At 36.0% G+C, this 22,382-nt stretch overlaps 1 protein-coding gene across 1 annotated transcript; it reads left to right on the top strand.

Annotated features, from left to right (window-relative positions):
• The first annotated feature begins 13,745 nt into the window (after positions 1–13,745).
• On the top strand, positions 13,746–21,235 carry LOC126797700 (pleiotropic drug resistance protein 2). The gene is made up of 20 exons (XM_050524399.1): positions 13,746–14,406; positions 14,506–14,626; positions 14,759–14,847; positions 14,961–15,045; positions 15,127–15,417; positions 15,533–15,623; positions 15,789–16,689; positions 17,273–17,433; positions 17,587–17,690; positions 17,862–18,027; positions 18,125–18,196; positions 18,291–18,409; positions 18,519–18,851; positions 18,974–19,264; positions 19,370–19,453; positions 19,586–19,719; positions 19,805–20,032; positions 20,143–20,314; positions 20,435–20,689; positions 20,780–21,235. The coding sequence occupies exons 1-20, from the start codon at positions 14,030–14,032 to the stop codon at positions 21,047–21,049; spliced, it is 4,344 nt and encodes a 1,447-aa protein (XP_050380356.1). The 5' UTR covers positions 13,746–14,029; the 3' UTR covers positions 21,050–21,235.
• The last annotated feature ends 1,147 nt before the right edge of the window (positions 21,236–22,382 follow it).

Genomic DNA, 22,382 nt, shown 5'->3' with positions numbered 1-22,382 from the left:
ACTCCTAAACGATCAGTGCAAAGAATGAGAAATCTGAATCCTTCTGAAACCAAGAAATCTTATTGCTTCTTGATCCACTCAGCCACGCTTAGTTAGTGGGAAGTGATTTCTATTTGCAATCATGAGCAAGTTTGGTAATGAAACATGCATACGCATTATATCGATTATGGCAAACATGCTGTGCTATTGATAGAGAAGGATCACTCCAGCCTCCCTATTGGCCTAGTGGGTTGAGGTTGCCTTCTCCCGGGGTACATAATTATATCGGCAGCCCTGAAGCTGAGCATCCTAAGTTGACTAAGAGTGGTTTACAATCTTATTTTTTGTCCTGAACACCTGATATACATATATATCTGTGGGCAGTTACACTTTGAAGAATTATATATAAGAATACCTAACACGTACATGAATACTTGCTCGGTCGACTTCTAAAGTCAGTTTGACAAATTAACATTGTGCTCTGGATTCCAGTTTCTTTCTTAAAACAGAAGAAAGGTTGAGGTTTTGCTTGCTGGAAACAAAAAGCAGTTGCAGTTGTTGAAATCTTGAGCTCGTAAAAAGGAAAAGAAGAAGAGGCTGGTTTGCATGAACAGAAAAGGCTACGTATACTCGTACCTATTTCATGTTTTTTATCTGCATAGTTAAAGATCATCCAACAATGCATGCAGGGAAGTGAAGAAAAAGCACTTGTTGCTTGCTAAAATCGACCAAATAAAATTTCAACTGTAGAAAAATAACCAAGCTTTACATCTTAAATTGAAATTCTGCTGACTTAATATAAAGGAGAAATATTGTTGGTGAGTGGTGACTGGTTAAAGCTAATGTTTCTTTAGATTTCTTCATTATAGTTTCACAATGAATTTGCTCTTATGTGAGATTAAACACCGTACCCGCAGCTATATATCTCATGTCACTAGAAATTTGAGTTTGATACCAGCACAAGTGGCATGGGGAGGTTTAATTTGAGAATGTTTAGTATGTATGTAGATGTACATATTACTTCTTCGTCAATTTTTCTTGATTAAATTCGGTGAGATGTCTAAAATTCTAATTAATAAATAACTAGAAATTAAATAATAGTCTGAAGTAGGGCTGGGCATGAACCGATTGTAAATAGATAAACCGACCGAACCGAACCATATATATTGTTTGGCAACCGAATTAATTTCAAATAAATTGGAAAATGGATTCAAGAAGTCCAAAACCGAAATGAAATTGTTCGAAAATGGTTTCTTAGGTTAAACCGACCGTTTATAAACCGAACCTACCGATTTAATTTTTATATATTAAAAATAATAATAAATTCGTTATAAGTTATTAAAGTTATTGTTTGCACATAAAATAATAAGAATTAAGTTTGGTGCAGTAGTTCCTTGCCATTCTCTACACCTAAGAGGTAAGGTTTCGAGTCCCACCTCATGAAAATTTTAAAATTTTTGCAATTGGGTCAAATTATCAGCCCATTTACAACTCAGACAAAATGATTATTACAAACCAAATTTATAATTCAACATTATATCAAATGGCAATGTAAAAATCCTCACAAATCCTCACCACAAGATAAGATAAACAACTTCAAGTCTTCAGAGTTGTCCGTCGATTTCCGTTAATCCACACCTGTGGAATTATCCCCTATATCATTGAATAGGTGCACCGGGATTGTAAACACAAACCCGATAAGTTTTACAGCTCGTATGAGTAAAACAACAATACAACTCGCATAAAAATATATACGAAAATCCACAAAACATCAATCATAAATGCACTCATGAGTCATTAGACAGCCCATCTGGTTGTCTAATAAAATGAAAATATATGTGCTCATGAGAAATTAGGCAACCCCTCTGTTTACCCAAGTGCATTTATAATACGGGTACTCATGAGCGCTGGTACATCTCTGTTACCCCTCATGTACAACGCCGCCAACATTGGACAACCACTTGCTACCCAATATCAAAAATATGGGTACTCATAAGCCGATAACTCATCTGTTACCTCTTATGCAGTACCCCAGCAGACAGACTAGAGCTCTAACTGTATCGTAACTTTCGCCCGGCCAAGGCTATGTTCCGACATGCCAACACGTCCGAAGACATAAACACATCCGAAGACAAAAACACGTTTTAACGAAACTCAATGTTAAAACCACGTACAATAATCATTACATTATATTGTACAAATCGAATCAACATGCTCAATACATAAATCTCAACACCAAATGAACTTATTCGCAAACGAAATTTATGAAAGTATATAATATAGCAAACCGTATATATGTACCTATTTTACCATTTATACACATACACAATCCACTATATCTTATACATATCATAGTTCATTCATTTAATTAAGCAAAATCATGAATCTCCGCAAAGGTAGATTCGTCGCTTTGAGATTTTACTCACCTTTTAATCCTGAGCATAATTTTCACGATTCCGAATGTGAATCCTTTACTTGAAGTATCAATCACCTTGAATAGATAAAAAGTGAATTTAGGATCGTTACGTAAAAGCTTAAATGCCGAAACAGTAATAATATTTTACTGTTCAGCAATTTCTGGTTTTTACGAAAATACTGTTCATGTATATACTATTCACGTATTACTGTACAAATACATATCAATTACATATTCTTGTACAAGTACATATTGTGTACGTATTTCTGTACGTATGCATACTATTCAACTGTAAATACTGTCTCAGTAAATAATAATTACGATTTACCCTTCCGAAATTACCTTTACATTTACTGTACGTAATTTACATTAATAATTACCGTACATAAAATAAATTCACATTTACCGTACATAAATCACTTTTACATTTACCGTACGTAAAAATAATTTTTTACAAAATTACTGTTTTGAATTCACTGTTCACGTGCCGCCGCACGTGGCGGCGCGTGGGGTACACGCGCCACCTCCGGCGACCGCGCGCGGCGCGCGAGCACCACCCACTGCGGCGCGTAGCACGCCACCGCTGCCCCAAAACCTCTCATTTTTCCTTCCTCTTCTCCTCCACGGCCTCTTGCCACCTCCTACCTCCTCCACGCACCCACACGCGCCGCCTAAGGCGGCGGTATCCTCCCCTCTTCCTCTTACTCCGATCCGCCTCCAAATCGAATCAATCCATCCAAAATCACACCAACAAACATCACAACAATTCAAATCAATCAACCCTTACCTAAATCAAGTCGTGGAACCACCGGAGTAGAGCTCGATAGCGGCGGAACGATTTGCAGGTCTCGGGTTGGAGCGTGAGGACTCACGGCGGCGAGATGGGTCGCGTCTTGCTCGGAGGAGGGTGGAGTCGAACTGGCGAGGGCGTAGGTGCCGGCGGTGAGGACCACGTCGCTCGGAGATGTGAGATCGGCGACGAATTTTCTTGGAGAGGGAGAGAGAGCTCGGGGAGGGAGAGAGAGAAGAGAGAGAAGGAGAAAGGGAGGCAGGGGTGAGGGTTTCCGAAAATGGAAACCCTAGCTACATTAATTTCCTTTTTATACCAGTTTCCAAAATCGGAAATTACTTCCATCGTTAATAACTTTCACGTCTGACGTCCGATTTGAATGCGTAATGTGTCCACGAACTCGTATCGACGAGCTCTACAACTTTCGTGAAGGAAGTTTTCCAAAATGAGCGACGGAGAAAAATTCGACTCTCACGTCGCGGAAACGTAACGTTTTTCTAAATATAAGTTCTGATAACGTTTCCGTTTTCGATTTACAACGTCGCAAAGCAACCAAATGTCGTTTAATAAATTTTACAACTCTAATAATTTCTAAAATTTCAAATTACTTGACTCCGAAAACTCGGGTCATTACAAAATACACCACATAAAAAACCTAAAATACTCTTGAATTAAAAAATCACAAAATATGTCATTATTAGATATATAAGGCTACTTTTTACAGTGATTAGTATATTAATATATATATATATTAACATCGTATAGATGTTCATATCGATTCTTGTTTGTTCTTACGAATCATTATAGATTGCAATTGTTTTCTTTTCAAAATATTTAATCATAAAAATGATAAACAACATGAAGAATATATATATATATATATATATATATATATATATATATAAGAGAAATGGATGAATTGATTGTTTGAAGAAGATGAACATTTATTTGTTAAGAATGTATGAAGATGAAATTTAATGAAGGATGAAAAATCATAATTCTTTTTCATGAATTACCTTGTTCGGGACTCTAAAAATAAAAATGATTTGTTTTTGGTGAAAATTAATGAATGAATTGATTGTTTGAATCTCCCACTTAATTTTCCATCAAAATATATACTAATTTAAATTTTCCTGTAAATTTTCATATTTTAATTGTTTCTAAAAATAAATTCTTAGTTTTGATAATTTAATTTGTTTTTAATTTTCTGAATTATTACATGTACCTATTTTGGTCATTCAACATACATGCAAAATGTTATTTAATTATTAAATGATAGAGGTGAGGTGTGTATCAAGAGTTTATAGGTGTGTATTTAAAACTTCTCTTTCTTTTATTTTCCGCACTGTAATTGATCAAGCTCATGCACATAAACCGAACGATGATGGAGTGTGAAAAATGGTTCATTAACGGTAAATCACATTGTGATGAAGGTCGTGTTAATTAGAAATTGATGCGAAATGAGTCAAGAACAATTTATGTTGATATGTAAAATGGCCAGATCCACCCTATATAACTTAAAGACTTAAAGAGTTAAAGTAAGCTAATGATACGTTTACTAAGAGCATCTCCAACACTTCTTGTATAAATTATATATTATAAAGGAGGAGATTAAAAAATCTCTATAAAAAATGTCACAAACTCTAACAGCTCTTTTATTTTATTCGATAAACTTAAATGCATTTCTGTATAATTTGGTGAATATATGAAAATATTATATATTTGTTCAAATATTATATATTTGTTCAAATAAAGAAAATTAAAATTTTGACTTTATTAACATTTTCCTTTTTAGGTAGAGAAAGTGAATTCTAAAGACAATCAATAAAGTTTAAAGATTTTTCATTTAATTATACAATTTTAAGAATTCTACAAATATAGAGATTTTCATTCGATCTATCTCTTCCCACTTTCTTTATAATAGATGATGTTTTACATGAGCTGTTAGAGCAAAAATATGGTGCCTATTTTTCTCTAGAATATAGATAATCGAGTTTTACAAAAGCTGTTGGAGATGCTCTAACCTGAAATGACATTAAGAATGGAGGAACGAATTACAGAATGAGTAAAATTCCTCGTTTACTAATACATGAATGAATTAGAATTAATGTGGGTCCCACCTCTTAATCAGAAATCAATTCTTGACAAACCCCCTAACTTGATACCTAAGAGGGGAGGTGTGTATCGATATCAAAGCTCATGTATCAATTTTTCTTACCAAAATTGTCCTTATTTAATTTTCAATATCTCATAATTGTCCCAATCTATTTATGTGCTATTGTTAAAATTCAAAAGCAAACAATAGAAATATTTCGCGGCTAGTAAAAATTAGAGAAGATTTATATATATATATATATATATATATATATAGTCCCTATCCAGAGTGAAGTTTCACTTTGAAATTACATAGTGAAGTTCCAATTTTAGCGCACTTTTCGGTCAAGCTTTTTCACCATAAGCGATTCAATATTTAGGTATGCTATTCAAGATCATCTCTACAAAATTTCATCCAATTTGATAATGGTTTGAGCTTTTAAAATTGAGATTTACACGAACGGTTCACGTTGAATAGTTTTAATTCATTCATTGATTTAATCTAATTTCAATACCTTAACGATGTCCGAATTAGATGAAATTTTGTATAGATGATCTTGAATAGCATACCTAAATATTGAATCGCTTATGGTGAAAAAACTTGACTGAAAAGTGTGCCAAAATTGGAACTTCATCATGTAATTTCAGAGTTAAGCTTTACTCTGGATAGGGACTATATATATATATATATATATATATATATAATATGATCGATATGTGACATCTAGTTGATACCATGAGATTATGAAAAATACTAGCAAAATATATCAAATGGAAAGTAAATAACAATATGAATAAAGTCTTGAGTTTGATCATTATCGAAAGGTACAAGTTTTTACGGTATGGTAAGTAGAAAAAATTGCGACTTCATTGATAAAGGGGTATTTCAGTAATCAAATTGGTTTTAATTCTAATTTCTTAGGGTAAATAAACGACATCAATCGTAATTTATTTTGTTTTTGATTTGATTTTATGATATAAATAAACAACTCAATAGAATTAAAATCTTCACATACAATTTTATTATATCTCACATTCTTAATAAATTCCATTAATGAAAAGTTTCATCCCAAATTAATAAACGTGCCCTAAAAAAATGCGTAATTAGAAGCTTTTGTGTTTAAGCAGTGTCGAGATTAACAGAAGATGACATGCGTGCATGCATACCAGATACACTGATACTCATCATACTAACGTCTGAGCGCTATATATATAGGGGCCGGTATTATACACCAATACATACATACATATATATATATATATATATATATATATACACACGCATAAATCCGAAAATACATAGGATTCCAGGAATCTCTTTGCTTTTATTGTAGACAAATGCTTGATAATTTCCGAAACCGGCCAATTAACACAATTAATTCTTCCTATCTATAGATTCCATATCGATTTGGATACTGATCTACATCCAGAAAATAATGTATTTATGGGAAAGAAGAATTTTCTTATTAGAAATCACACTATCACATCTTAGGACAAGAATTGATTCCTTTCAGAGTTGACAACAGCTACGTCCCAAGTTCTAGTCGGTATCTATTTAAGCAAAACAATTACTGTAGAACTAACATGCATGTATTATAAAGAATTCAAAGAGTGATCTTTCTTCTTTTGTTTATTGGGTAGTTCGAAAACTTTGCCCTGGATCTTGAACATGACACCAATTAATTAATATGGCAGATCGATCAATTCAAATCGTACGTTGGAAATATATGTTCGTCATGTGTGCTTGATCTTCTACTTTCATGTCACTCAGATCTTTATTATATTCTGGCCCTATATGATTTCTCATATTTTTATACTATCACCTAAGTATGTGTTAAAAACTTTATAACTTTTTATACTATGCTCACTTGCTCAGTACGTGTGTGTTTCTTTTTCTAATTATCATTCAGTCCCCAGCCGCCGCCACCATCCATCAAGATCCATCTTACATTCATTTCCAACTCGATCACTCTCTCTATAATGTTTCTATTTTTCTTTTCAATACACTCTAAAAAAACAGTTTCAAAAGAGATACTACAACTTGATACGGTATTTCCCTTCCTCAAGGGTTTCCTCTCGTCTCCACCGACTAAAAAGCAAACCACATCTTTCCAATCCTTCTTCTCTCCCGGCCACCGCCAGCGCTGCTACCGTTGGGGTTTGGTCTGGGAGAGGCTTGTAGCTTGTAGCTTTCGGTGATATTTTCAGCCAATTTTGGTTTGGGTCTTCTTTTCAGTTGTCATAGGAGCTTGCTCTAGTGATTTTCTGGATTGTTGCCTCAGACGCCCTGCTTGGCGTGCTCAATCATGGCAAGGTTGTTGCATCTTCTTTGTTTGGTTTGAATAAAGCCTACCGTCTCGTTGTCTTTAATGATCATCTTTAAGCATGGCAGGGCAAAGTTCTCGTTGTCGGCTCGGATGGTCGCTTTGGTGGCTCTCCTCGTTGATTCATTTCGGGATCGGCTGATCTGCTATTCTCTCTTGGGGTTCGTCCCCCTTTTCATGCTCTACTGCTCTCCATTATTCTCATGTCTTCTTAGAGCGTGGGTATCAGCATGGGCCTCCTCTTCGTTGCGTTCGGTTTTGCTGGATTGCTTTGCCCTTCCTCTTGGTCGGACGTCGCTGCGTCTTCCACTCTGTGTGGCATTCCTTGGTTGTGTTCTTCTCTTTCTCGTTCATCTCCTTTTCTCCTACTCTTTCGGCGATCAGATTTGGTGGGCGCTCGGCTGTCTTGGTGGTTTGGTGGTGCCACGTCCCTTTTTTTTGGAAGTCGATGTCTGTGTCTTCATTGGGCCCTCTGATTGAGCTGGTTTCGTCGACTGCGGTGGCCGAGGTTTAGGAGCAAATGGATCTTTGGTTCTACCATTGTGACCGAAAACAAACATGCTCGGATGTAATCCGCATAGTTACTTTACTTAGTCATTGTTTGTGTTTGTTGTTCGTCCTTTTTCTATTTCTTTTCCTAGGCCCCGGCTCTGTCGTCTGTCTTTCTCTCTTAGCGATTTTCTTTGTTAAAATCGTGTGTTCCAGTGTATTGCATTACGTACTCATGGATCCAAACTTGTTTTAATTTTGTTATTTATTTAATGAAGTATAAGTTGATTAAAAAAACACTCTAATATACATATATATATATATATATTGTTTTCTATTGGTACACGCGGTCCGGATGTTTTCTTGTTTCCGTCCAATTATTAATATTCAGAACGTGTGAAAAGCTAAGTTCATCATAGTATTAAGTTTTGATTTGATAATACATGATTAGCATTTTACAGATCATATTCTTCCAACTTGCCTGAGAAAAGATATGCAAATAATATACTACTGATCTTAACATATATAGTGGGCAAATATGAAAGAAAGCTGCACAAATTGAACCCGAGCTAGCTTACCTTTTATGCTGCATATATAACCTGCATGCATTCATGAAAGCATATATACTTAACAGTACGTCTAAATTTTATAACTGCAGATAGTCACACTGCAGCAGAAGATCTGCAGCCAAGATACTGAAAGGAATAGTTGTTAGGGTATTAGGTTATAGCTTTCATACTGCGCGCTTGTGTTCAAATCTTAGATTGTGCATGTTTGCATCGATCTGTATATTTCAGTCAAACTCCAAGACCAAGAAACTTCACCAGATTGAAATACTAGAGAATCTCTATACCTAGGTATCGCTCTGATAGACTGCATGATTACCAGCTAATCATATTGAATATTTAAGTTACTTAGTAAATAAGGGTCCCAAAGACCAAAGTGTTCTTAGGCAAGAAAGTCGTCATCAAATGAAGTTAATGTATGCCACAAAGTATAAACCAATGTTCTTTTTCGTTTTCTTTCTGGGTTAAAAATATAAATTCTAACCCATGGCAAAGACTTTGTGATAGAAACAAGACCCGAAATATCCCATCAAAGAGAGAAGGATCCGAAAATTCTTAAATTACTAGAATTCAAAGTGATTCCAGTGATCTTAATATGGAGTAGGAGCACCTTCCCTTTCTTATCTATCTTAGACATTCAAACATGGATTCATATTTGATATTTCAACATCAGAGATTGGACCCATAAAACAATACGAAGGTGATGGAATTAAACTCGTTTGGCCATTTAGCTAGACTGCTAGAGTACGTCACAGTCGGGCGGACGATCGGCTTCCCGAATCTCAGCGGCTGTAAGTTAGGGTTTGGCCCATCATCAACTATTAACTTTAGCGGCGCAGCAACCTTTTCGGCTTTTCCGGCCGTACGTAGGCAAACTGGTAAATTTAAATTAAGATTATTGATTAGCTTGTTTGTGCTGACTAGCTAGTTGCTTCTAGAACACCACCGGAAATCTGATGCAAGTCATCCAACCTACTTGTAAAAGGAAAGGATCGAGATGTTACGGTATGATAAGAGTTGGATAAGCTAGCCGTCACATTATTATTTCTCTTTTTAGCTTTTAAAATTTGGGCTTATTATAAAAAAAGTCACTTTTAATATATGTATTTAGAAAAAAGTCAAGTAAGATTTGAAAATTATAAAAAAATCAGTTTTTTAAATCTCTTATACCGTTGCCCTTATAGTTGTTAAAAATTACAATGTGCCGCTGAAATTGACCAAATATTGAAACATCAATTGACCCGATCTGAAAATTCGATCTAGACCTTCTCACATGAGCTTTCTTCGTTGGCAACTTCACCAGCACACCTCGCCGAGGCATCATTCAGAGGAGAAGGCGACGTTAGAGATGCACTGGTTTTGGCCCTTGAAGATCTGGGAAGGATTGATGGTGGGGGAGGAATTGTCATCGGAAAAAGGGAGGGGGAGGTATTCCGACGCGATCTGCAGGCTTAGAACTCATCTTTCTCGGGAGTCCAGCCGTCCAGGGACCACGATCTGGAGGTGGCGGCAACGACGTCTGGTGGACGTTGACGACGATCTGCAGGCGATGACGATGTTGTTGTTGCTGCTACTGTTGATGCTCGTCGGAAAACATGTTGAACAAGTTTGCTCGGTTCCGACAGTTCCCCTTGTGCGTCGTCATTTTAGTACTCTAATGGATTGAAGAGTAGGCAAATCGTGTGGTGGAGGGAGGTCTGGAGATGAGGGGAGTTCGAATTTGGGGGTGGGTGAGATGAGGAGGAGGTGGTGGAGGAGTTTTGGTCGACTTGGTGGATGACGAGCCTTTTGACCAGGTTGACCAAATCTGGGCGCGCAAATGATTTTTTTTAAAAGAAAATTGATGTCACGCTAGCTGTTACATGACCTATCACACTACCTGTCACAACAAAAAGTTAGTGTGACGGGTAGTGTGATAGCTAGTGTGATAGGCAGTGTGATAGGTAGTGTGGTTGGGGTGTGACATCACATTAATATCGATATTTGGTTCGTATGAGTTAATTCAAGAAGCTCAAGATCACATAATAGTAAACAAATATACGTTAATTCTAGTCATTCTTCTTCATCATCTTTTCACAACATAGTCACATAAAACAGTGTGACAACGGTTGTGACAGGTGGTGTGACAGAAAGTGTGACTGTGACTGTGGTTGTGATAGGTAATGAGACAGTGGTTGTGACATGTATATAGTGTGATAGAGTTTGTGACATGTAGTGTGATATTGGTTGTGATAAAGGTTGTGACATGGGTTGTGACAGAGGTTGTGACAGGTAGTGTGACAGGAGTTTGTGACAGGTGGTGTGATAGTGGTTGTGACAGATAGTGTGATAAAAGTTGTGATAGAGATTGTGATAGGTAGTATAACATGGGTTGTGACAGAGGTTGTGACATGGGCAATGTGTGTGATAGAGGTTCTGACAGTGGGTGTGACAGTTAGTGTAAATAGATGGTGTGACAGCTTCTGTGACAGTGGGTGTGATAGCGGTTGTGACAGTTAGTGTAAGAGGTAGTGTGACAATGTCTGTGACAGTGGTTGTGACAGTATGTGTGACATGCTGAGAGGAAATGTGGAAATATGTGAAATTTTGTTGAAATTCAAATGAGATTGGTATAAGTATGTTTAGAATGAAGGGAAAAAAGAGTGAAAAAATGTCACAACCGCTATTAGGGAACCTTCAGCTTCAGTTTCGCCGGAATTGCTTGGAGCACCGCCATCAATTACGGCAACCACTTACGATGGTTGTTGCGCTTTGTACAGTTGGTCGATTCAGAGTGGGTAGTATATCAAATGAAAGAGGGGAGCGAGATCTTTCTAACGGTACCAATTTCGTCAAAATCTATCGCCGGACGGGAAAGTTATGGCCGAAATTAGAAAAAGAATGAAAAAAAAGAGTGAAAAAAGGCAAAACAGTCCATAAAATATTTAAAAGTGATATTTTTTTAATTTTATTAACCTTTTTCTAATTTTTATTTAAATATGATGACATTTTTATAATTAATTAATAAGTAGTGACATTTTTCTAATATAAGTTGGGAGATGATACATTTTTATAAGTTGCCCTTAAAATTTTTACTTTTATTCTTACAGTATAGATCTGAACTTACTTAATTAATATATATGTTTCGATTAATGAAAAACTTGCTTAATCTGTTGTTATAATCGATATATATATATATATAATGTTGAAACCCTGTTAAATTAAAGAGATCGAATAACAATTACCCTATGTTACTTTGCTCCTGGCCTCTTACCCAACGTACGTAATCTCAAGTTCTCCAAATTTGACAATATATAAGGAGAATGATGAAGTATATTTGCTAGATTAGGATTCTCACCTAATTATTTTGAAATTATTTCTTGATGTATATATATATTCAGTTTGCATAATGGTATCTCTAATTAAGGTCGAATAAATATCTTTGCTTTATCATTCTTCTAGATGATCCAGAAATTAAAGAACCTTAAGGTTGTGAACTTAATTCTAGATTATCAAAATCCGATCTGATCTTTAATCTACAGCTAGCCTACAGCCAATAAGCCAATTAATCACGTAATACGGAATAATGGAAATGTTTTAGGCAGGAAATTATTCATAAATGTAGATGCATGAGAGATTTTCCAATGAAGTCCATCTTGCTAAGGACTAGTTGAGAACCAAAGAGATTTACCCACTTTTCGATCTTATATTTAGATCTCGATCATTTAGTTTGTAAATATATATGAATAGATCATTCTTATTAATTTTTGTTCAAATTGAAAATCATTTAAGACATTTAGTTTGTAAATATATATAAATAGATCATTCTTGTTCAAATTAAAAATCATTTAAGACATCCATAAATGTGATTTACTCATTATGAACTCGAACGTTTCATGTTTGATAATTTTGGTTCATTCACTAATTTGATATACTTTGATACCTTAATTATTACCAAATTAGCTAAAAATTTGTACAAATTATCTACATATAGACTTAAAATCTAAATGATTGAGATGAAATAATATAATCAAAAAATATGTCTAATTAATAATTAAATATTTTGTCCTCAATAAGATGGTGGTCATTGAAAAAGCTCACGTAGATGCATATCCTTTAAGATATATTGATAGTAATCATGTGATAGCAGTTCTAAACCATAAAACATGAAACACATACAGGGAGTTCCCTAGATGACACTAGCCAACAGTAACCCGGTGACCTAAAAACACCAACCATTCTACACATACTCCTCCTTACGTCCCTTACGATATATTCTTTTCGATCTCGAGGCTTTAATTTAGGAACTATTGCTGCCAGATTTCAACGACCTTTGAAGAACATTACAAGTAAGTCATGTTAGTTGTTAGTTGTTGCTTAATTTTCTCTGTTTGTTTAAGTGATGTTCTCTAAATTTTCACACCCCAAGTAAGTACGAAAATGTAAGTATCACGATTTCGCTGAGAACACCGGTTGATTAATTTATGCTACTTTGATATACCACATCGTTAGCCAAGTATTGATATTGGGGGCGCCCTAGAACGTAGCTTTTGATTTTGATCTTGCCTGGACGTGGAATAGGGTTTAGGCTAAACACTAAACATATCACATCAAAAATACATGGCCTAGGATAAACCTGAAATATATTCCTAAACCTGAAGCATGATATTAGAGTGCTGCTTGCATAAAGTTTGATCTTTCGAACTCTTAACACTCTGTTTTTATTTTTGGCAACGAGCCCGTCCTCTATTTATCCAAAAAAAAAAATCACTCTCTTATTTTGGAGTCAAAATATCTATGATTTAGTTGACTGTCTCTATCACTCTTTAATTTAAGGTTCCAAACTTCTCAGTTACTGCAGTTTGGTTAATTAGTTGGTTATCTTTTTAACCATGCCAGTTGCTCGAATTGCATATAGATCATGTGATGATGACCTCTATAACAGTCAAACAAAAGAGTCCAAAGTGAGCTGTAGAAGGAGTGAAACATACGTAATAATTTATATTGTACGAATATCTTAAAACTTCAAGAAATCTATACAGTATATTGCCTATAAATCATAATCGCCAAATGAATGAAATCACCCTTAAACTCAAACCTGATGAGACTGGTGCCCATTTCCGTGTACATATGTATGATGTATCAACTCCCACGTCCATTTTCTCTCTAATCTCATTGACAACGATGACACTAATCACCACCACAAGTGGATGCCCTGTATAAATTTGTTGACAGCAGCTTGTTTAAGCTTTCTGGTTCGTTCCATTGCAGGTGGTCGTTGAGTTAGTTAGGATATCACTTCGTCATTCAGAACCGCCATACAAGGTAGCTGCTGGTGTCGCTTAAAGCTTTGTCGAAACTCAAGCTGTGTTGCTGATCGAAGTAGATTAAAATGGCGTCGGCTTTGGCCGGAGATGATCTGGCACGTAGCAGCCGGAGGAGTTATACTTCACAAGGGAGCAAGCGGAGCTGGGCGTCCACAAGTTTCCGGGAGGTGTGGCAGGCCCAGCCTGACGTGTTCAGCCGGAGTGGTCGGCAGGACGAGGATGAAGAGCTCAGGTGGGCCGCCATCGAGCGGCTTCCGACTTACGATAGACTGAGAAGAGGGATGCTCCGGCAGGTACTCGACAATGGAATGGTTGTCACTGATGAAGTGGATGTTACGAGGCTTGGAGCGCAAGACAAGAAGGTGTTGATGGAGAACATACTCAAAGTTGTGGAAGATGATAATGAGAGGTTTCTAAGAAGACTTCGAGACAGAACCGACAGGTATGACACTGTGAAGCTCACTCTAACAAAGAAACAAAAGGGTTACATTTGGCTTTGCTATTTCTTTAGTTTTTGATTATGGAATTTTGGGTTTTAAAGAGTTGGGATTGAGATTCCGAAGATTGAAGTTAGATGCGAGCATCTGTCAATTGAAGGAGATGTGTATGTTGGGAGTAGAGCACTGCCTACTCTGCTAAATGCCACCTTGAATAGCATAGAGGTGATTTTTCTTTTCTGGGTTCGATCAATTTTTTGATGTTTGAGGTTGCAAATAATTTATCTAGTGAGTTTGATTAATAGGATGCTGATGTGGATGATGATTGTGTTTGTTTGCAACGTTTCTGGGTTGTAGAGTGTTCTGGGTTTGATTCGTCTTGCTCCATCAAAGAAGAGAAAGATCCAGATACTTAAAGATGTCAATGGAATAGTGAGACCTTCTAGGTAATTTTGATGCTTTTGCCTTTCATTTCTTGATCTAAAAAGTGTTGGTTAGTCTTTTAGACTTTTAGTACTGGTACTGTGTTTTCACTTTTCACTCAATTGGTAATTTCCAGGATGACCCTACTTTTGGGTCCTCCAGGTGCAGGTAAAACAACACTGCTGCTGGCACTTGCAGGGAAGCTTGATGACGATCTAAGGGTGATGATTCTCTCATTCAATTTTCACTTGTTTGTTTTTTTTACCAAGTTCTGTATTGACTGACTTGGCAATGGTGAACAGGTATCTGGGAACATCACCTATTGTGGTCATGAATTGAATGAGTTTGTTCCCCAGAGGACATGTGCTTATATCAGTCAGCATGATCTTCACTATGGAGAAATGACAGTGAGGGAGACATTAGATTTTTCGGGTCGATGTTTGGGTGTGGGGACTAGATATGAAATGCTAGCTGAACTGTCCAGAAGAGAAAAGGAAGTAGGTATCAAGCCAGATCCTGAGATTGATGCATTTATGAAAGCCACCTCAGTTTCTGGCCAGAAAACTAGTCTGGTCACAGATTATGTTCTCAAGGTTTGTAATTGTTAATTGCCAGTTTTTCTATTGATTCTGAAGCCAATATATATAGCTTAATCTTTCATTGATCCACCTATTTAAAAAAAAATAACTTCATGTGAATGATTAACAGATTCTTGGGTTGGATATTTGTTCTGATATTATGGTTGGTGATGATATGAGAAGAGGTATTTCTGGTGGCCAGAAAAAGCGTGTCACAACTGGTATGCTTCTTGCCAGATATCTAACATGTTTCATAGCGATGTTAGACAATGTTTTAGTGATGAATTTTAATCAGAATCAGCTTGTTAGGTTCCAATATAGTCTCTGCAATGTAATGTGTCACACAGTGTTACCATCTTAATGTGTTTTGCTTGAAAAATATGCAGGGGAAATGTTGGTAGGACCAGCAAAGGTGCTTTTGATGGATGAAATTTCAACAGGGTTAGACAGTTCCACAACATTTCAGATATGCAGGTACATGAGGCAAATGGTACATATAATGGATGTGACAATGGTCATCTCTCTTCTTCAACCTGCACCAGAGACATTTGAGCAGTTTGATGACCTTATCTTACTTTCAGAAGGTCAGATTGTATACCAAGGTCCGCGTGAGAGTGTTCTTGAATTCTTTGAATACATGGGTTTCAAATGCCCAGAGAGGAAAGGAGTTGCTGACTTTTTGCAAGAAGTAACATCCAAGAAAGATCAAGAACAATACTGGTTCAAGAAAAGTGAACCTTACAGATATATTGAAGTTGCTGAGTTTGTTGAGTGCTTCAGCAATTTCCAATATGGCCAACAGATTGCATCGGAACTTGGAGTTCCTTATGAAAAATCAAGGGCTCACCCAGCTGCGTTAGTAAAAGAGAAATATGGCATTTCAAATTGGGAATTGTTCACGGCCTGTTTTGCAAGGGAGTGGCTGCTAATGAAGCGCAACTCTTTTGTGTATGTATTCAAGACCACCCAGATAACAATCATGTCAGTAATTGCCTTCACAGTGTTCCTCAGGACTAAAATGCCAGTGGGAACTGTACAAGATGGAGGAAAATTTTTCGGAGCGCTGTTTTTCAGTCTGATTAATGTCATGTTCAATGGAATGGCAGAACTTGCAATGACTGTTTTCAGGCTTCCTGTGTTCTTTAAACAGAGGGATTTCTTGTTCTTTCCTGCTTGGGCTTTTGGATTACCCATTTGGGTCCTTAGAATTCCCCTATCTTTAATGGAATCGGCGATATGGATTATTCTTACTTATTACACCATTGGATTTGCTCCATCTGCTAGCAGGTAAACAAGGTTCAACTTTTATCTTGGAATGTATATTTATTCAGTTTTGAGCTATGATGTACGGATACGGATACGGATACGGGGTGCGTGATACGTGAATTTTTAAGAAAAACATGATACGGGATACGTTTTTAACTATTAAAATAATATATACTATAATATATATATATATATATAATATAATATAAACATTATTGAAACTATTGGCATAAATTTGCATATATGAAAATAATGGAAAAGAGGTTAGTTAAATTGTTTGATATAAGCTTTACTAAAATAAGCAAGAAATTAACAAAAAAAAAGAATTAAAATAATAGGGTTTTATCTTTAATTGATGAAGAAAGACAAAAATGACCCTAAAATGTATCTAAAAACGTATCTCTGAAGTGTCTATTTGGTCAAACGCGTATCCGAAATTAAAGATATGTCAAAATAAGTTTGGATACATATCCAAGGCATATCCGTATCGGGTACATATACGATACAATATTTTAAAATTTCTGTGTATCCATGCATCATAGGTTTTGAGGTTATTATGATCAGAGATATATCCACTCACATTTTGTTTGATTCACTATTACAGATTCTTCAGACAGTTTCTGGCCTTTTTTGGCATACATCAAATGGCACTGTCCCTCTTTCGGTTCATTGCTGCTCTTGGAAGAACACAAACGGTTGCAAATACTCTCGGTACCTTTACCTTGCTTATGGTGTTTGTTCTGGGAGGATTTATTGTTGCCAAGGGTATGTAATCAATGTCTTTTTAACTTGAGTCCCTTTCTTGCTATTAAAGCAATCTGTTAGTACTTATAATGTAATGTTAGAAATTCCTTGAAAATATCTGATACTTCATCTTGGTACTTGATGATCTATAATAGTAAGCTCCTGTGACTGCAGATGACATTGAGCCTTGGATGATATGGGGATACTACATATCACCTATGATGTATGGACAGAATGCAATTGTCATGAACGAATTCCTCGATGAGAGATGGAGTGTGGTAAGATCTCTCAGAGGATTAATAGTCTTTATCTCATGATCTTCAATTGTGCAAGCAGTTTCATGCGTTAGGCAGATATATATATCCAACTGTACCCAGCTTTTATATTCTCAAGCATGAGACATTATTGAAATTGAAATTTCTAAAGACTCATATCCACTGGACTTGCAGCCAAATACAGATCCAAGAATTAATGAACCTACAGTTGGGAAAGTCCTGCTTAAGTCCAGAGGATTCTTCACAGATGAATATTGGTTCTGGATATGTATTGGAGCACTATTTGGATTTTCTCTTCTCTTTAACATCTTATTCATTGCAGCATTGACTTTTCTGAATCGTAAGTTCATCTCACTTTCAATTTTATTCTTTTCATCGATAATAGCAAAATTATAGAGTTCACAGTTAACTTCCTTGTATTGGATTATCAACATCAGCTCTTGGAGATACGAAAGCTGTCACAGTTGATGAAAAAAGTGAGAAAAAGAAGATAAAGTCTTCAGCTGAAGGTTTGTGCTTTTAATCTCCTTCCCACACCAATGTGTCTCTACTAAGACAAGTAATGATTTTTTACCTTCAAAATTTCTTCCAAAAAAATTCCAGGCATCAAAATGTCATTGAGAAGTTCTTCGGAGCATGCACCAACGAAAGGAATGGTGTTGCCCTTCCAACCCCTTTCACTTGCATTTAACCATGTCAGCTACTATGTCGATATGCCAGCTGTAAGTTATTCATACTATAAAATGTATGCCTTGTCCTGTAAGAAATGTTCATCATTTCTGTGTCATGCAAAAGGTCTTTATTAAGTGAGCTTCTGTTATCTAATAACAGGAAATGAAGAGTCAAGGAATTGATGAAGATCGCCTTCAGCTTCTACGAGATGTCAGTGGTGCTTTTAGACCAGGAGTATTGACAGCACTTGTAGGTGTTAGTGGTGCTGGAAAAACAACTCTTATGGACGTCTTGGCAGGAAGAAAGACTGGTGGTTATATTGAAGGGACCATCAACATCTCTGGTTATCCAAAGAACCAAGAAACATTTGCTCGCATTAGCGGTTACTGTGAGCAGAATGATATCCATTCTCCGCATGTTACTGTATACGAATCTCTACTGTATTCAGCCTGGCTCCGTCTTTCTTCAGATGTAAACACCCAAACAAGAAAGGTATGCTGTGTGCAATGTATAATCAATAAGATTCCATTTCTTAGACCTTACCTGTCTTCTTTACGAAGTTTTTAGTTTCAGTAATCATCAGTACACTGAGTCTTATCTTTGATGTGATACAGATGTTTGTTGAGGAAGTCATGGACTTGGTTGAGCTTAATCCCATTAGAGATGCTCTAGTTGGCCTTCCTGGACTAGATGGTCTTTCAACTGAACAAAGGAAGAGACTAACCATAGCTGTGGAGCTGGTAGCCAACCCCTCCATTATTTTCATGGATGAACCAACATCAGGACTTGATGCCAGAGCTGCTGCCATCGTTATGCGTACGGTGAGAAACACGGTGAACACTGGAAGAACTGTCGTCTGCACGATTCATCAGCCCAGCATAGATATTTTTGAAGCCTTTGATGAGGTATCACTCAACGTGCTAGTATTTTATTGTTACTTCTGTTTCTATTCTTGTTTGGTCCCTCACCTGCCTCTTACATATTTCTGACTTGATTTGTGCTTTCTGCAGCTGCTTCTTATGAAACGAGGAGGACAAGTTATATATGTTGGACCTCTAGGTCGCCAATCTCACAAGCTTGTGGAATATTTTGAAGTGAGCTTTCTTTGTGGTTGTGGTTCTGTGTACATATTTACTCTGCTTTGAAAATCTGAGAAGGCCTTTAATTATTGTTACGGAGTAATATACTGAAGTTTAATGCCCTATACTAACATAAATCTGTTACAGGCCATTCCCGGAGTCTCTAAGATTAAGGACGGTTACAATCCTGCAACATGGATGCTTGAGGTTACTGCACCTTCAGTTGAAGCTCAACTGGGTATGGACTTCGCAGACATATATGCCAACTCCTCACTTTACCAGTGAGTATGATTTTTCTTTGTCGTAATGTTGTCTAATTATCTATCTCTTATTTTTATCTTACTCTCATTCTTGATGTTTTATTAGGAAAAATCAAGAGCTTATCAAAGAGCTTAGTACTCCGGTGCCAGGGTCCAAGGATCTCTACTTTCCAACCAAATACTCCCAACCTTTCAGTGTCCAATGCAAAGCTTGTTTTTGGAAAATGCATTGGTCATATTGGAGAAACCCCGAGTACAATGCTATCCGGTTCTTCATGACAATAGTCATTGGTGGTTTATTTGGTCTTATCTTCTGGAACAAGGGACAACAAACGTAAGATCACAATCCCTTAGACTAATTAGTTTGATCAATTGACTGCATAGCTAACTATATTATACTATCAGTACCTACATCTGATGTTAGCTGACATTATCATATAACAGAACCCAACAACAAGATCTGATGAATCTTTTGGGAGCCATGTATGCTGCTGTGCTTTTCCTTGGAGCTACCAATGCTTCTGCGGTGCAAGCAGTTGTTGCAATTGAAAGAACAGTTTTCTATCGTGAAAGAGCGGCTGGAATGTACTCTGAACTGCCTTATGCATTTGCTCAGGTAATGCATCCACTAACTTGGTCTTGAAACATTACAATTCTAAACCTAGTGAATCTTGCAAAACATGGTTACTTGATCGTCATAATACTCAACTGAAAAGCTATCTTACTTCTTCTGCAGGTGGCCATTGAGACAATCTATGTTGCAATTCAAACTTTTATTTACACTATGATCCTCTACTCTATGATTGGATTCGAGTGGAAGATAGTCAAATTCCTCTTGTTCTACTACTACATACTTATGTGCTTCATCTACTTCACAATGTATGGGATGATGATTGTTGCACTTACTCCAGGCCACCAGATTGCCGCAATTGTTATGTCCTTTTTCCTCAGCTTCTGGAATTTGTTCTCCGGTTTTCTCATTCCAAGACCGGTATGTGACATTATATCTAAATAAATATACAAAATGCATCAATTTCTGTTGGGACGCAATAATTCACCAATGTTCTTTTATTCTGAGCAGCTAATCCCAATATGGTGGAGATGGTACTACTGGGCATCACCTGTGGCTTGGACACTCTACGGCCTTGTCACCTCTCAAGTGGGTGACAAAAATGCTGATCTTGTGATACCTGGATATGGCACTATGCCATTGAAGACTTTCCTCAAGGATCAGCTGGGATTTGATTATGATTTCCTCCCGGTAGTTGCGGCTGCGCATGTTGGCTGGGTACTACTTTTCTTCTTTGTGTTTGCATATGGAATCAAGTTCCTCAACTTTCAGAGGAGATGACCAGCTTCACTCAGGCACTGCTACAAATATGAAACTCTTAGACGATACAATAGGATGTATGCGATTATGTGTAAAAGTAGTGATATAGGGCCTCACAAATTTATGTCTTAAATGCCTTAATCTTATGTGTCAAGTCAACTCATATAGACACACATCATATCAATTCTAAAATTATACAACATGATTGTTAAGTAAAAAGACCATCAAATCATTTTCAAATATAGTGGTTATTATTTATTTTGAAAATATTTAATGGCCGGTTATAATTTATTCTTTACATTTGACTTCTGTTTTTTTCTTAATTAAATTTAATTGATTAATGATAATTTCTTACCTCTTCGGTTACAAGGATCTCATGAATTTAATTTAATTAATATCTTAATATATTTTCTTTCTACATTTATATCTTTTGACTTTTTTTAATTTACTGGTTAGTGCAACATACTGTGGAAGGAAATAAATCTTTTCATGAATAAGGTACCATTTCAATATGAATTTTGTTAGAATTACATATAGGGCTCTTATATATGTGTATATTCATATATTTGAAACAAATATCATTAAAAAAAGTATATATTTTAACCTTTTTTAGTATGAATTATATATTCAAATTATATATTTTGTAGATGAATTATATATAGGGCTCTTATATGTGTGTATATTCATATGTATTCATATATTCGACACAAATATCATTAAAAAGTATGTATTTTTTAACCTTATTTAGTATGAATTATATATTCTAATTATATATTTTGTAGATGAATTATATATAGGGCTCTTTTTTGGAGTTTATTTGGTGTGTTTTATTTTTAAATCAAAGAAAAATTTGAACAAATATTGGAGAAACATATATATTGAGGAAAAAAACAAAATTCAAATATAGGGAATAAATTATAACTATTAGATATTTTCAACAACAAAAAATAATAACCATTAGATTTGGATAGGATTTGATGATCTTTCTACTTAACAATGGTATTGCAAAATTTGAAAAAGATATGATGTGTCTATGTGACTAAGCTTGATACATCGGATTAAGACATTTGAGGCCTAAAATTTTGAGGCCAACAATCATTTTTCTCTGTGTAAAGTTGCCCTCTTATTCTTGTGCATTACTACATTCTTTTGTCCTGGTTTTCCACCGATGCAGCTGTAATTTAGCTCCTTAGGGACACAATATATCTTTGTTGTTTTTGTTTAGTCAGACAACTAAATCGAACTTATGCATACAACATTTTTGCCAATTGATCCAAAATCATTTGTATGGCACATTGTCCACATTTTTTAGACTTGAGTTTTTTTTAATAACTTTTTTATTTGATAGTTAATC

Source organism: Argentina anserina, chromosome 6 (genome assembly GCF_933775445.1).
Source record: "Argentina anserina chromosome 6, drPotAnse1.1, whole genome shotgun sequence".
Lineage (NCBI taxonomy): Eukaryota > Viridiplantae > Streptophyta > Magnoliopsida > Rosales > Rosaceae > Argentina > Argentina anserina.
Note: the sequence above shows the minus strand (reverse complement) of the source record. Positions and strands in the feature narration are given on the sequence as shown.